Source organism: Canis lupus, chromosome 20 (genome assembly GCF_003254725.2).
Source record: "Canis lupus dingo isolate Sandy chromosome 20, ASM325472v2, whole genome shotgun sequence".
NCBI classification, from domain to species: domain Eukaryota; kingdom Metazoa; phylum Chordata; class Mammalia; order Carnivora; family Canidae; genus Canis; species Canis lupus.
This window is the reverse complement of record NC_064262.1, coordinates 46,658,895-46,675,183: the sequence shown is the minus strand read 5'-3', so window position 1 is coordinate 46,675,183 and position 16,289 is coordinate 46,658,895. Positions and strand designations below refer to the sequence as shown.

Below are 16,289 nucleotides of genomic sequence, written 5' to 3'. Positions count from 1 at the left end.
ACTAAAGAGACCAGATACAAGCCCCACTTTGATTAAGGTTCAGGCTAATCTGCTATTATAAAAAGATGCAAATGCAGAGGCTCAAAAAGTCATGTGATTTTGCAAACCGAACTCTTTTGTTTCTGTAACAGCATAGTTCCTTCAAAAAACTTAGAGTAGACATCTGGTCTACTTATCTCTACTTAGTTTATTGCTAGGCAACCTATCTGATGGGGTTTCCTAGCCAGAGTTCTTGTGTTTATTGATTTTGCAATGTTTGCTTCCTTGAACTACCTACTTTCTTGTTACTCAGTTGATGGTCATCTGAAACAATAGCTTTGGGCAGGAGGTAAGATCCTTATTTATACTGTTTTGAAGGACAGGAAGCTGTTGGCTCTTCCAACTTGTGTTGTTTCTGACTTTGAAAAGTGACCAGTTCTTGTCTAGGATCATCTCATTCTTGTGATGGCACAAGAAAGATGGTCAACTCCAAGATGGCAGCTGACTTCCTGCAGGGAGAGGGCTCCATCTCCTTTGAAGGTTGTGCAGCTCAGATGTTCTTCCTGATGCTACTGGGTGTCTCTGAGGGTGTCCTACTATCCCTCATGTCCTATGACTGCTATGTTGCTGTGTGTCACCCCCTGCATTATCCTGTGCTCATGAGGTGTCAAGTCTGTCTGCTCATGGTGGGCACCTCCTGGTTGTCAGGTGTGCTTGTGGCCTCCACCCAGACCTCCATCACCCTGCACTTCCCCTACTGTGCCTCACACACTGTGGATCACTTCTTCTGTGAGTTTCTTAGAATCACAATTTTAAGATGCATATCTGTTGGGGCACCTGAGTGGCTCACTCAGTCAAGTGTCTGCCTAGGCTCAGGTCATCATCCTAGCATTCTGGGATCTAGTCCTGCATCCAGCTCCCTGCCCATGAGGAGTCTGCTTCTCCCTCTGTCCTTTCTCTGTTTCTCTCTCTTCTCTCTCTCTCTCTCTTTCTCTTTCTCTCTCAAATAAATAAATAAAATCTTTAGGAAAAATATTCATATCAGTCAATACACGTGAATCTAGTTTATTTACTTTCAGAGAGATACAATATTTTATGGTGGAAATATGTCCTCCTGCTTTGCCCATGTTGCTGGTGATGGACATCTAAGCAATTTCCAATTTTCCATTACTATGAGAAGTGTTGTTCTTAATTTGTTTTCCAAATTTCGTATTGTGGTAAAATAACATGACATAAAATTTACCATCTTAACCATTTTTAAGTGTCCTGTTAAGTGGCATTAAGTACATTTACACTATTGTATGACCTTCACCACTGTCCATATCCAGAACTCTCTTCATCTTATAAAAGTGAAACGCTGCCCCCATGAAACACTGACTCATCCCCTCGCTCTATCTGCTTTCTATCTCTATGAATCTAACAACTCTAGGGACCTCACACAAGTCAAACAATACAGTATCTGTCCTTTTGTGCCTGGATTACTGCGTTTAGCATAACATCCTCAAGTTTCATTCATGTTGTGGCCTGGGTCAGAATGCCCTTCCTTTGTAGGGCCGTGTAATATTCCACTATATGGATGCACCATATTTTGCTTACCCACCACATACATTCCTGATCACACTTTCTCATGTGCTCACACAGAAGCATATACCCTACACTCCCCATAGGGCTCATCTATATACCCTATATCTCCGTAGCTATAAAGCTAAGAATTACTAAATTTTAGAACATGTGTTTTACCAACCTTTCCAGACATCATCAACTTATTCTCCTAAGTGATCTTGCCAATTCCCTCTCTGCCAGCTGTGCATAAGGGTTTCTTTATTTTACATCCTGAAAAAGTCTTTTTGTTGCTAGATTTACGTTCGCCTGGGGTGATGAGGGTGAGAGGGGATGTCGTAATGGCTTCTAGCTCCACATTATTGGTAGACTGAGGATCCTTGTATTTTCTCATGTGCCATCTGGGTTCCCCTATCTACCATATTGTTTCCTCACATCTCTGCTGCAGGTAGGGCAGAGGAGGGGGGCTTACGCTGATCATCAGAGCGTCTGGTCACAGTTTAGGAGTACCCCCAAGATGAGATGCTCAATAAGTGTTTGATGATTGAATGAGAAAGTGGAGGCTGTGCATGCAGACTCACTGGGAAAGGAAGAGAGTCAAGTGGCAGGCAGAGGAGCCCATGAGGCCAAGAGGGTTTCATCCAAGTCTGGAAAATACCAACCAAAGGAGGCCTGCTGATGCAACCAAGAGAACTGCCAGCATTATGACAGCCACTTGTCTCTGAATCTACCTCCTTCTAACCTTCTGAGCCTTCTGAGGCACTCAGGGTAGAAGAAACTCATTGGAAGCCAGCTAGAAAGTGAGGAGGCAGCAACCCAGAGAAACAGGGGAATGTGAGAAGAGAACGGGACTACGTCCCTCCTCACGCCCTGGGAAGCACCACACCCTCTCTGGCCCCGGCACGTTGCAGCCCATACACCCTCTGCCCACAAAACCACCTGCCCAAGCAGCCTTTGCTACCTCTTCCTCAGGACACCTCATCCCTTAGCCTCCCCAGAAACATTCGAACATGAGACTTCTGGGTCCCTAGAGAGGGAGAAAGAAACAGCATCGTGCACTTCCTAAAATGATGCGCTAAGGGGACTCTTTCCTGCCAAACCATATAACTTGAGTCTAATCATGAGGAAACATCTGATAACCCACATGGAGAGAGCATCTACATAAAAATCCACCTGGATTCTTCAAACATGCCGATGTTGCAACTTTGGGAACCATAGAACCTAGGTGACTGGCATATCAGAGTTTGTCATAAAGCTTTCTCAATGTTTATATCCATTAGGAAATGTTATAGTAAAAAATTAAATATGTGTTTAAATGTCATGAAAGAGCAAGAAAAGCTGAGAGGGTAGCCTTTATGAAAGGAGACAAAGGAAACATGATAACTAGACATGGATGCTAGATCCTGGACTAGTAATAGATGCATCTGATCCCATTTCTACCTTCTGGAGGCTGGTTCAGAGGAGAAAACTACTATAAATCATAGTTATGCAGGGACAATTGGAGACATCAGAATCCGGACTAGCTATTAGATAATAAAAAGTGTCAGTGATGAATTTCTTGAATTGCATAAATTTGCTGTGGTTACATAAAAGAATGCCCTTGTTCTTAGGAAATGCACATAAAGTATTTAGGGGTAGAAGGACATGATATCTGCAAGTTACCCTCAAGTGGTTCAGGAAAAAAAGTATGTTTATAGACAGAGATGGAGCTATAAAACATATGTAAGAAAAAAAGGTGAACAATCAAAGTAGGAGGAGGACATGAAAGAATTCTTTGTAATATTCTTGCAACTCTTCTGTGAGTTTGAAATTATTATTTTAATTTTATATTATTTGTATTTTATATATTTAAAATTCTTATAAATTATTATTTTTAAAGTATACACATACATGTACATCAGAACTTATCAAATCGTGCACTCTAAATATGTGCCACTTGTCTATAGCAATGATCCCTCAATCAAACTAGTTTAGAAATAAAATAAATAAGTAAAAGAATGGAGAGCGAACTTCATTTGCAAAGGCAGAGAGGTATGACAAGAATCTTGCGTAGGGGAGAAACACACTTCCTTCTTGCTGGAGTTTGGATTTCACGAAGCAAGAACAATGACAGAGGGGTTTGCTGAGCTGTGAGGCCATCAGTGGCTTGAGGGTTGACTTTTCTGCAGCCCCAAGATGGGCCTAACCCTGCATCCTCGCAGGTGCATTTCCAAGTATGGACGCTCAGGGGCACCAGTTCGTCGATGTGCCAGGTTATCTATAAGTCTGAAAATGTTCAAGACCTGAAAGAAAATGTTAAAACTCACACACTCAGATGTTTGAAAATGTAAATGCAAGGCTGCAAAAATCAAAATCAATAAACAGAGGAAATGTCTTCTCATTCATTGTTAACCTTAGTATCCCCCCCCCAAATGTCATTATATTTAGAAGTTATCTCTGGGTTAGTTGTTCTCCATTTGCAAGAATCCCCATAGACCCCCAAATCCGCAAAACGTGCAATAATTTTCAAGACACCTAAATAATTTCAAAAGCAGAGTGATTTTCTATACTTTCTTTTTTTAAACTTAGGAAGAAATACACTTAACTGTGAGTGGCTTGTTACAATGTTTGCTATGAGGCAGGATAGGACCTCTGAGAGTGCAGGTGCCCAGGCAAGTCCTGTCCAGCCTCCTGCCTTCACACCAGCTGTTCCTGTGGACTCAGTCACTTTTCCCTCCCTACATTGGCCAACTCCACTCCCTTTCTTCCTTCCTATCTCAGCTGAGGCCACGTCCTCAGGGAAGCTTTCTTTAACCCCAACTCAGGCTCCCATTGCCCTCACACTAGCATCACATGCTTTGTAGACCATGTCGTATCATAACCATAAACTTATCATTTGTGCAACTATTGGATTTCTGTCTGTCTTCTCCATTCAAGGGTGAACTGATGAGGAGCAAAGATGCTGTCTTTCCTCCTCTGGTCCAGGGCTTTGACGCATAGTAGGTGCTCAGTATTAATGGAAGGAAGGAAGGAAGGGAGGAAGGAAGGAAGGAAGGAAGGAAGGAAGGAAGGAAGGAAGGAAGAAAGGAAAGAAGAAAAAGAAAGAAAGAAAGAAAAGAAAGAAAGAAGAAGAAGAAGAAGAAGAAGAAGAAGAAAAAGAAAGAAAGAAAGAAAGAAAGAAAGAAAGAAAGAAAGAAAGAAAGAAAGAAAGAAAGAAAATGACCAAACAGGTACATGACAATGATAAACCCGTTATTGTCTGGTCCTCTAATCCAAATCATAATTCCTATTATTCCATTGCAAAACTCTGAATATTAGCTGTCAAAATTCTCTTTAAATGCATGCTTATTATTTCCACAAGAATCCCCTCTTTCCCTGCTGGCTCTCTCCAGTCTTAGGCTGAATAGTGTTGAGGTAGCAGAGAATGCTCAGTCCCAGACTCTGCTCTTGAGAAGTTCAGGTCTGGGTTGGGAACACATAGCTGGACACAGACACCTTCCAGCCTGAGTGTTTAGAGATGGGTCAAAGAGAGGGTTTTGGGGGCTGATGAGCAGCAAAAGGAAAATATCCTAGAAAAGAGGCTTGAACATGGCATGGAGAGCAGAGTATAAAGATTCGTTAGTCCATGGTGGCTTTCCAGCTGAGAGACCACGTATGCAATGGCCCTAAGGCTTGAGAAAGCATGATTTTAGGATAGATTAGAGATAAGAACTGGCTATAGAGGAGACTGGCAAGGTCCACTGGAGTAAGGTTGTAAGGGATGCTGTTACCAAGGAAATGAGGGAAGTGAGGGACTATATCCCACCCCAAAACAATAGATGAGCATCAGCTATTGTCAGTGTGGGGCAGGCAAGTGGCTCCAGTGAGAATCAGGCTACTAGGAACAGTGGAGCAGGTGGTGCACACCACACCAGCCTCAGGGGGCGCCATTCACACAGGCAGCAGTGACAATGGTGCTCCACCACATGCTCCACCCTGGGGAGTTATCTCTGTAGTGGCCCTGCATGTAGGGAGATCTCAGGACTTTATGTAGATTAATTTTTACCTTCCAAATACTTTTAAGGTAACAGTAATTAGAGAATGGACAGAAGACTCGCATACATGAACACTTCACCAAAGTGGATATACAGATGATAAAGACGCAGGTGAACAGATGTTCAACATCGTTAGCCGTTAGGGAAATGCAAATTAAAGCTATGAAGGAGATACCATGACACACCTATCAGAATGGCTAAAATAAAAATACCCACAATACTGGGCCACCTGGGAGACTCAGGTCATGATCCCAGGGCTACGGGATCAAGTCCCACATCCGGCTCCTGCAGGGAGCCTGCTTCTCCCTCTGCCTATGTCTCTGCCTCTCTCTCTCTCTGTGTCTCTCATGAATATGTGAAATAAAATCTTTAAAAATAAAAAGTATCTATATGTTGACTGGGTGTCGTTCTATATGTTGGCAAATTGAACACCAATGAAAAAATAAATTTATTTTTTAAAAAAAGTAGCCACAATACCAAGTGCTGCGAACCGGGACTTACATACATTACTGGTGGGGATGCAAAACGGTGCGGCCACTCTCAAAAATAGTTTGACAGTGTCTTATCAGGTTAAACTTACACTTATCATATAACCCAGCAGTCTCACTCCTGAGTTTTACCCTCGAGAAACAAAGACTTATGTACATGAATATCCATATCAATTTTACTTGCTCTAACCAGAAGCTGAAAGTCCTAAACGTTCTTCTACTGGTGAATGTCTAACCAAACAGTGGTCCAGCCATAGGATGGAACACTACTCAGCAATGAAAAGGAGTGGGCTGATTTTTAAAAAAGATTTCTCCACTGTTCATTTCAGAGGCTGAGTAAGAGCAGATTGGTGGATGGTCAGAAGGAGAGGGAGGAGCAGGGTCCCAGCTGAGTGAGGACCTGTACCTGGGCTTGATTCCAGGACCCTAGGATCACGACCTGAGCAGAAGACAGACATTAACCAACAGAGCCATCCAGGCATCCCAGGAATGGATTATTTATACAAGTGACAACATGGGTGGTTCTCAAGGGTATATGCTGAGTAAAAGAAGCCAATCTAAATGGCCACATACTGTATACACATGACTTTCTTGAAACATCAGAATTACTTTACTGACCAGATTATAGTTGCCAAAGGTTAGGGAGGGGAGTGTTGACTACAAAGGGAGGCACGGGGAGTTTCTTTGAGATGGTGGAATGTTTAAGTGTCCTGACTATGGTGATAATTACATGAATCCATACAATTGACAAAATTTCATAAAGCATTTCAAAAATTGAGTGCATATAAACAGTGGTGAATTCCCCCCACCCAAATAAAGATATGTGGCTAACAGTATCGTGCTACTTCAATGTCCTCATTTTTATAAATGTACCATGATTATGTACTTTTAATACATATAAATCTATAATTATATATCTAATGTAATATATAATTATAATTTTAATATGTTTTATATATAATTATAAAATGCTTTTATTGGGAGCATCTGACTAAAGGCTGAAGTGAAGGATCATTTCCCTTATGTTTGTGATTTTTATGTGTCTGAAATGAGTTCAAAATAAAGAACATTTAAGAAGAAAAAGGGAAGAGGGACACCTGGGTGGCTCAGTGGTGGAGCGTCTGCCTTTGGATCTAGTCTTAATTCTGGAGTCCTGGGATCAAGTCCCCATCAGGCTCCCTGCGGGAAGCCTACTTCTCCCTCTGCCTATGTCTCTGCCTCTCGCTATGTGTCTCTCAGTAATAAATAAATAAAATATTTAAAAAACAAAAGTAAAGGGAAGTGTGATTTGAAGTAACCAAGAGCCAATTTCATCCTAAGAGTTTCTCTTTTTAAGTTCTATCTGGGGGGAGTGTTTTAGAATACTCTAAACTATAAACATAACACTAAATAGTGGTGCAATACTTTTAAATACTTTTAAACAAATATTCATATAGCAGGAGTATGTGCCTGAATCTATTTTACCAGTAGATGTGCAAGCTAAAATGTTGGAGCCGTGGTGGAAAATACATCGGCAGTTCCTCAAAAGTTTAAACATAGAATTGCTGCATGACTCAGCCACTCTGCACATAGGGATGTTCTGAAAAGACTTTAAACAGGCTCCCGAAGAGATACCAGTACACAGATGTTCCTAGCAGCCTGATTTACCACAGCCAAAATGTGGCAACAGCCCAAAAGTCCATGGTGAGTGGACAAACAAAACGTGGTTCTTTTGTACAAGGGAATACTACTAAGCCATAAAAAGGAACAGAGTTCTGACATATACTACACCATGGATGGACCTTGAAAATATCATGCTAAGTGGAAGAAGCCAGACACAAAAGACCACAAAAGACCACACACTGTATGATTCCATGTCTATGAAATGCCAGATGAATAAATCCATAGGCAGAAAACAGACTGGGGGTGGCCTAAAACTGGGGAGAGGTGAGGGAAATGCCTGCTAACAAGAACAGGGCTTCCTTCTGTGGTGGTAAAAATGTTCTGGAACTAGAGAAAGCTGGTGGCTGCACTAAAATATGAATACGCTGCATGCCATTGACATGCTTGCCTTTAAATGGTTAATCTTGTGTCGTATAAATATCACGTTAATTAAGAAATAATCATCAGTAGGCTATTGAGCCCACAATGGGAGGCCATGGACATGGGCACCATTGGAGCCCATGGTGAGGCAGCTCCAGCAGAGCTCAGGGAATCAACTGTGCACGGGCCCTACAGCGAAGGTCACCTCAATGCGGCCCAGAGCTCCTGACACCCCCAGCCCAGGGATAGAGGGAAAAGCCCAGGGCTAGCTGAGGTCGCCCTCCTCCCCAAAGAGGTAGGCCAACAGGGACAGAGTGTGGGGCAGACAATTAGCAGGTGCCTTAACAAGGCACAAGGGACTAGGTCCGAGGAGTGGGATAGAGGGGTAAATCTGGCTCTGTCAGGTTCTCGAGCTTCTTCCTTCGAGCCCAAAGACTTGCCTCTACATCACATGTGGCCCACAGCACTCTCTCAGCCAAAGCTGGCTCACCTTTGGCCACATATCTCCATGGTGGGTGGTTTTCATAGATGAGTTGGAAGATAGGGAGATAGACAAGGTAAGTAAATAGCAAGCAGGGGGCCCTGGAGTCTCCAGCCAGGCCTGCTCTGTGACCTCAGGGAAGTGATGTTGCCTCTCTGGGCTCGGTTCATCTGTCTGTCTAATGAAAACAAACCAAAACAGGAAGCGTCCTGGGACTGTAAGCCCTGCTCAAAGGTTCCAGCTTCTGGGTCCTCACAACAGAGCTTGAAGAGCTTTGGAACAAGAAACACTGCGAGGTGTGTAGTTGGTGTTCTTCCCAAGGCTTCCTCATCCTAGAAGTGGAGGTAAAAGGGCCTCTCTGGAGGATTAAGTAAGACAAATACATCAAACTCTTTACCATGGTGTGTAGTGTGCAGGAGGTGTGTAAGAAATGTTAACTATTACCAGCAGGTGATGGGGAGCCAGTGCAGGCTTCTCAGCAAGGGAGAGGCAGGTCATTTCACAGTGGTGGTGGCCATTATGGAGGCTCAACCAGAAGAAGAGGCCTGGCCTCAAAGCACCCAGAGGAGGGGCAGGGATGAAGTGAAGAGGGTGAGATGAGAAGCTGGGGCTGGGGTAGGATACTGGGAGGAGACAAAGAAGAGGAAGTTCAGGTAGAACCATAGGGATGCAGGGCGTAGGAGGAAGCAGAGGAGGCCGCCGACCACATCTCTGGCCCAGGTGCCTGGGGGTCACCAGGGCCAGTGCTCAGCCTGGGCACAGAAGGCAGAAAGATTTGGGGGTAGATGCTGGGCGGGGCTTGACACAGGGTCTCTGGGAGCCAGGGTAAGTTCAGCAAAGCAGGAGCACCAAGAGGTGTGTGTGCAAACTTGGGATGGGACCTCAAGGGACACAGTGACTTTGGCCAGGGAATGAGGTAGAATCCATCATTTACTTATCCACCCATCTGGACTCTCTCTCCTATGAGTTCCTGAGGGTGGTGGGGACGTGTGTGTGTGTGTGTGTGTGTGTGTGTGTGTGTGTGTGTGTGTGTTATTGCAGGCACTCAAAAGACATAGATCATACTTCAAGCTAGAGTCTGGTTTATATTCATCATCCAGATTAAGAAGTAAAATGTCTGTTTACATCCCCCCTCTGTTCCCATGCTCCCATACTGCCTGTGTCACACCCCTTCCTCCGTCTCCCTCCTTCCTCTAACTCTGAGAGAACAAACATCCTATCACTAGTGTTCACTCCCATACACATTTTTGCACCTTCACTACATGGGACATATCCACGAAGGATCCATAGAATTGTGTGCATGCCTCTAGACTTTACCTGAGCAACATGATTCGATGCACACCCTTCTATGTTTGGTTCTTCTGTTCGTGCTTTTGAAATTCATCCAGGTTGGTGAGAGCCTTTCCACATGTCTTCCATTTCTGTGACTATAAAAATGTTCACTGAGTAAGAGTGTGCCGTTGGATGTATGCACCCCTATTGTGTGGATGAGCACTAATCGTTCCAAACGTCCTTGAACTTATCTCACCACATACCTTCTAGAGAACTCTTCTGTGGTGGATGTGCAGGGTCAGGAGGGGGTTGTGTTTGCTGTCATCTCAGAATTCCCATCCATGTCTTGGGGAATGCCATATTGAAGATGCCCCATAGATGGTCAACAAATCAACAAGCAGTAAAACATGGCACATTTACTTCCAGGTCAGGGGAGGAGAGAGACAGTGCAGCAGGCAGAGGGACCCAGGGAAGAGGCTCTGCTTCAGGTCCAGAGAACACAGTTCCAGGAGGACGGATTGCAGCAGCCACGGTGTGTTGAGCTTCAGAGATGGAAGGATTTGAGGTGGGTCCCGACATCTAGAATGGCTTTTTAAAGGCAGAGTGCTCAAAGCAGAGGAAACAACAAATGCATGGGTTTAGAGGAAGGGCCAAACCTGGACACATCTGTGTGGCTGGAGGACAGTGCCATAAGTAGAAATTGGGGAGGTCCGCAGGGGATTACCTTGTAAGAGTTGTCTTGTTCCATTATTTTGGTTTAGATTCTGCACATAAGAGATACCATGCAGTATTTGTCTTTTTCTGCCTGGCTCATCTCAGCACAAAGTCCTCTTGGTCCATCCTTGTTGCCACAAATGGCAGGATTTCCTTCTTTCCTGTGGCTGAACAATAATCCAGTCGTGTATATGCTATATTTTCTTGACCCTTCATCCACCTACAGACACTTGGGGTGTTTGTATAACTCATGTACTGTGAATAATGCAGCGATGAACGTGGGATTGCAGATAGCTCCCAGATATTGTTTTCATTTCCTGTTTGGTTTTCAAGAAATCTCCACATTGACTTCCATAGCAGCTGCACCAGCAGTTGGAATTGTACTTTACATATTATGGAGAGGAGGGTGCTATGTGAAGGACAAGATCTAGTTTACCTCTGTAGGAGCTACTCCTGCCAGCTCAATGAAGATGTTATTTTAGGGGCCCGAAGTGGAAAGTAGAGCCATGTGGATATCTGGGGAAAAGAATGTTCTAAGCAGAGGGAACAGACAGTGCAAAAGTCCTGAGGCAGGAGCCTGCCTGGCTTGTTCAAGAACCATCATGACACCAGAATGAGTGCAATGTAGAGTAGGAGGTGAAATCAGAGATGAGGACAGAAAGATGGAGGGAGGGACAGTTCAAGGTGATGGCCGTTAGGTCACTTGCAGTTTCCAACACTGAGATTTTCTCTTAACCTCAATACTGTTGTTCAAGGTGCTAAAAGTCCTCTCTCACCTTCTCCTGAACAAACTATTTAAGAAAGCAGAGTCCTATCTCTCATAACCCCGTCTGAGATTTTTATATATTCAATACCTCTCCATGTGATAAAGCTTTAGCAATGTTTAATTGTCTTATTTATTTGAAAAGCTTGATTTTATTAATATTTGTCCCGCAGATCTTCACAAGTATACTTTGGTCCACACTTTGGAGTCAATAAATGGATTTATTTTTACTCTTGTCATCAAACAACAAATTCAATTTAATAAAATTTAGTTGTGAACCCCGTATAGTCTCCCAACCCCCACACCTGGGGATCGATACTTATTTTGTTGAATTTCAGAGAGTGTCCTACGTATCTTCATTCCTGTAATATCTCACACTTCTGTCTCAGAGGGGTTTTTTTTCAGTTATTTTCAGGTGTTCAGTCCTTTTTACATATCAAATTATCATCAGCTTTAATAACCCAATCGTTCCTTTCTTATAAAACCAGATAAATGTTGATGACACTGTTAGAATTGCATTTATTTAATTTAAGTAATTAATTTATTTGAGAGAGAGAGCAAGAGCATGAGTTGGGGGGGGGCAGAGGGACAAGCAGATCCCCTGCTGAGCAGGGCCCCAGGCAAGGCTCAACCCCAGACCCTAAGATCCTGACCCGAACCGAAGTCAGATACAATCAGCTGAGCCACTCAGGTGCCCCTAGAATTGCATTTATTAAAGGCAACTCTTTTTTTTTCTTGAAATATTTTATTTTATTTTATAAACTTATTTTTATTGGTGTTCAATTTGCCAACATATAGAATAACACCCAGTGCTCATCCCATCAAGTGCCTCCCTCAGTGCCCGTCACCCAGTCACCCCCACCCCTGCCACCTCCCCTTCCACCACCCCTAGCTCGTTTCCCAGAGTTAAGAGAGACTCCTATTAGGGCAGCCCTGGTGGCGCAGCGGTTTAGCGCTGCCTGCAGCCTGGGGTGTGATCCTGGAGACCCAGGATTGAGTCCCACATCAGGCTTCCTGCATGGAGCCTGCTTCTCCCTCTGCCTGTCTCTGCCTCTCTCTTCGCTCTCTCTGAAAGAATAAATAAATAAATCTTTAAAAAAAAAAGAGAGAGAGAGACTCCTATTAAAGGCAACTCTTGAAAACTAAAAGCAAACCAAAAAATACACCTTTATTTACTAAGTGCTGGCTCCTTTCCCACAATTATTACTGAGAAGAATTTACAAGACCCGATACAATTGCCAGGCTATTCCTTGCAGACTGAGGTCCTCAGGTTGTCATTTGTGTCCATATACAATTCCAATTTTGGCTATTTCAATCCCCAGCTCTTCAGGTACATTGCTTTATTCTCTGTGTGTTTATTGGACGCATGGTGCCATATGTAAAGTTTTAAGAGGCATATTTAAAGTGCTCCGTTTTAGTTGTATCTTCTCTGTATCATCCAGAAAAAGCTGAACAAAGAGATTTGAATGATACCAAATTAAAACATTCAGAAAGTTCTGCATATTTTGCCTGAAACTCTGGACTTACATTATATCATTATTATATATATATAATTTCACTTTTTAAAGTAAATTATGAAAAACTCCTGTAGTGAAATTGATCATGGTTGAGGTTTTTCCTAGTTGAGTAATTGTTTACCAAAATTGTTCTCTTTTCAGGAAATGGGTTTTTCCACAAGCAAATCCACGAGTCTGAATGGTGGTGTTGTGCCCATTTTGACAGTATGATTTTTGATGTTTTACTAATTATTTCATATCTGGAAAGTCTCAGTTACATTCAACCATACATCAGAGTATGTTAAAAGGCATATTGCTTTCTAAATGCTTTATGTCTGCTTTACCAACATACTTTGACATAAAAGTTTTTTCTAGTAGCTTTTTATTATTCCAGTGTTTTTTAGTGTGACACTTAATAACGACATTCTTTACATCTTTCATGATTGACTATAACAAATTTTCTTTATTTGAACCCCAAATGAACTAAACACGAGTGCCATTCAGATGAAATCATTAGGTATCAGCATTTCCAACCTCAGTGAATAGCTTGTGAGCAGTACTTGGAAACAGTTATTTCTTTCACCTGTTACTATAAACTACACATATTTTTGTCGTTAAATAATTGTTTGCAAAAAATATAAATGAGTTGTCATATTTTACAGTGAGCCTTACGCAGAAGCAAAACTGTTTCAGGTTGTTTGGACTTCTTCTAGCATCAGATGTTGCAAGGCTACAATTCACTGTGACTAACATTCCTCCTCTGTTCTCCCACAAATTCAGCAGAGTACTGTTCACGATATATATTTTTGAAATGATCTTTAAAATTATTTATTTGGGAGAGAGAGAGAAAGGGAGAAAGAGAGGGAGAGAGAGAGTGGTAGAGAGAAGCAAACTCCCCTTTGGGCAGGAAGCCCAAAAGAGGGCTCAATTTCAGGACCCGGGAAAACGATCTGAGCCTAAGGCAGACACTTAACCAACTGAGCCACCCAGGGCCCCCTGCTCATAATATTTAATAGGAACACTAAAAAATCCAAGCTCTGTGCCTTTTCATTCTGGATCCTTTCCTTTAATGTTTTATTGTAAACTTGATTTGATCATTATCCAAACATTGCACACTTATGCAAAAATTATAATGCACAAATGTAAACACTGAAGAAAACCTTAACTATCTAAAACCAGAGCCAACCTCAGCTTTGAGAATACTGACAAACTGGTCCCTCTCCTATAGGGCAGAGCATTTTGTAAGCACAAGACCAAGCTTCTCACAGTGATGGTGGCCAAACTGGCAAAAGTTTTGCAAAAACTTCAGATGTTTCTGGTGTATCAAAGTTCATTCCAAATTTTGACAACAATGAGCTTGAAATACTGAGTTTATTTTATAATTAGTGTTGTCAATTTTACTATTCTTTGGAAGTACTATAAGAGTTCTAGCCTGTGCCCAATACTTCTATATTTTGCAAATGGACAACTATACTGGCACATACTGGCTGCATACTAGCCATGGAGTGGTGATAGCAGGTCATGGTTGCTCTTGACATGCAAGGACAGGCAATATTTTTGAGCTATATTGAGGTTCAGGGAAGCAGAGAAAGGGGGCAGAAGCTGGAGGGCTATTAGGAATAAAGAATGGAAGGATGGCATTCTTCCATTCTCAAGGACGGAAGAAATTCTGGAATCCTTGAGTCTTACCTTGGATCCTCCCCAAAGCAGGTCCTCTCTGAGTTAAGGACTTGAGTACAGATAGTATGTTTAGGAGGTGATCCCAGGAGATCCAAAGAGCTTTGGGAAAGAGAGACAGATGGGCAGATTCCCATGTGGGGCAGCTAAGGGATGAATCTCTATGGATCCCCAAGAGAACACACTTCAGAACGGCCTTACTGGGGAGTGATGAAGCCAGGGGAGCCACCTAACAAGAACAGGTCCTTTGCCAGATATAAGTCACTCCTGGGGATGTTAATGCCCACATTTCCACACTACCCCGAGTACAGGCTGCGCTCGCTACTGTACCCAGATGACACCCTGCGGCATAGAGGTGTAGGGATTGAGGGTGAGAAATGGTCTGAGTGTGTGGCAGCTGTCCACCCAGCCTGCAGGTGGGTTGTGGAGAGTGAATGCTGTGTTCACTGACGGAAATATCCCAGCAAACAGGTAGGAGGGTGAGTGGGTGGGGTCCCGTTGCAGGAAAGAGTGGGATGAATTGATGAATGTCTGAACTAACAAGAGAGGATGAAATTCGGGTGCAGTGCAAGGTTTCCAAGGAAACCCTTGGGTTTCCTTTCTGATTGATCCAGGATGGCCATGGAAGATGCAAATCTCACGTCAGTCACTGAGTTCCTGCTCCTGGGCCTTTCAGAGAACCCCAAGCAACAGCAGCTGCTGTTCATAATCTTCCTGACTATGTACCTGGTCACGGGGCTGGGAAACCTGCTCATCATCCTGGCTATCGCCACTGACCCCCGACTCCACACGCCCATGTACTTCTTCCTGGCTAACTTGGCCTTTGTGGACATTTGCTTCACCTCCACCACCATTCCCAAGATGCTAGCCAACCACGTATCAGGACACAAAGGGATCCCTTATGCGGGCTGCCTGACCCAGATGTTCTTCTTCATCTGGTTTGCTGGCATCGATAGCTTCCTGCTGGCTGCCATGGCCTATGACCGCTATGTGGCCATCTGTCACCCTCTGCACTACACCACATCTGTAACGCCACAGCTCTGTGGATTCCTGGTGGCTGCATCCTGGACTGCAGCCTTCGGGAATGCCCTAACCCACACTGTATTACTGACTCGCCTCTCATTCTGCACCCACAACCGGGTTCCCCATTTCTTTTGTGACCTCAGCCCTCTGCTGAAGTTGGCCTGCTCTGACATCTTTCTCAATAATATAATGGTGTACACTGTGGGCGCCCTACCCATCATCACACCCTTTGTGGGCATCTTGGTCTCCTACATACGCATCTTTGCCACGGTGCTAAGGATCCCTTCCACCAGAGGCAAGCAGAAAGCTTTCTCCACCTGTGGCTCTCATCTGTCTGTGGTGTCCCTATTCTACGGGACACTCATTGGGGTTTATTTCAGCCCAATGTCCTCCCACACGGCCCAGAAGGACACAGCCGCTGCGGTGATGTACACCGTGGTCACTCCCATGCTGAACCCCTTCATCTACAGCCTACGCAACAGTGACATGAAGGGGGCTTTGGGGGCCCTCATCAATAGGAAGCCAGTTTTTAGTCAGTGACCACAGCACTGAGATGTTTGAGTGCCCTAATCCAGGGCCCGTCTGTATGAAATTTCCCTCCACAGTCCCAATCTTAGATGTTTCCTTCTTATTCACTCCTGTTTATTGCCTAATTCTTCCAACAATTATTCCTTGAACATCTACTACAGTGTAGACACTCTCTAAGGGCTGAGGGTCCAGCAGGGAACAAACAAAATCGCTGACCCCTGTAGCACTCACACTGCAACCTGAAGAACACATCACAATTAAAAGGAAGTGCTC

General features: G+C 43.6%; 1 protein-coding gene across 1 annotated transcript; it reads left to right on the top strand.

The window, feature by feature from the left end:
• The first annotated feature begins 15,086 nt into the window (after positions 1 to 15,086).
• LOC112666951 (olfactory receptor 1361-like) lies at positions 15,087 to 16,028 on the top strand. The gene has a single exon (XM_025458420.1). It carries the CDS (start codon positions 15,087 to 15,089, stop codon positions 16,026 to 16,028), a length of 942 nt encoding a protein of 313 aa, XP_025314205.1.
• Positions 16,029 to 16,289: the final 261 nt, after the last annotated feature.

What these genes read in the sequence shown, in the direction of transcription:
- LOC112666951 (XM_025458420.1), top strand. Translation starts at nt 15,087, where the DNA reads ATGGAAGATGCAAATCTCACGTCAGTCACTGAGTTCCTGCTCCTGGGC.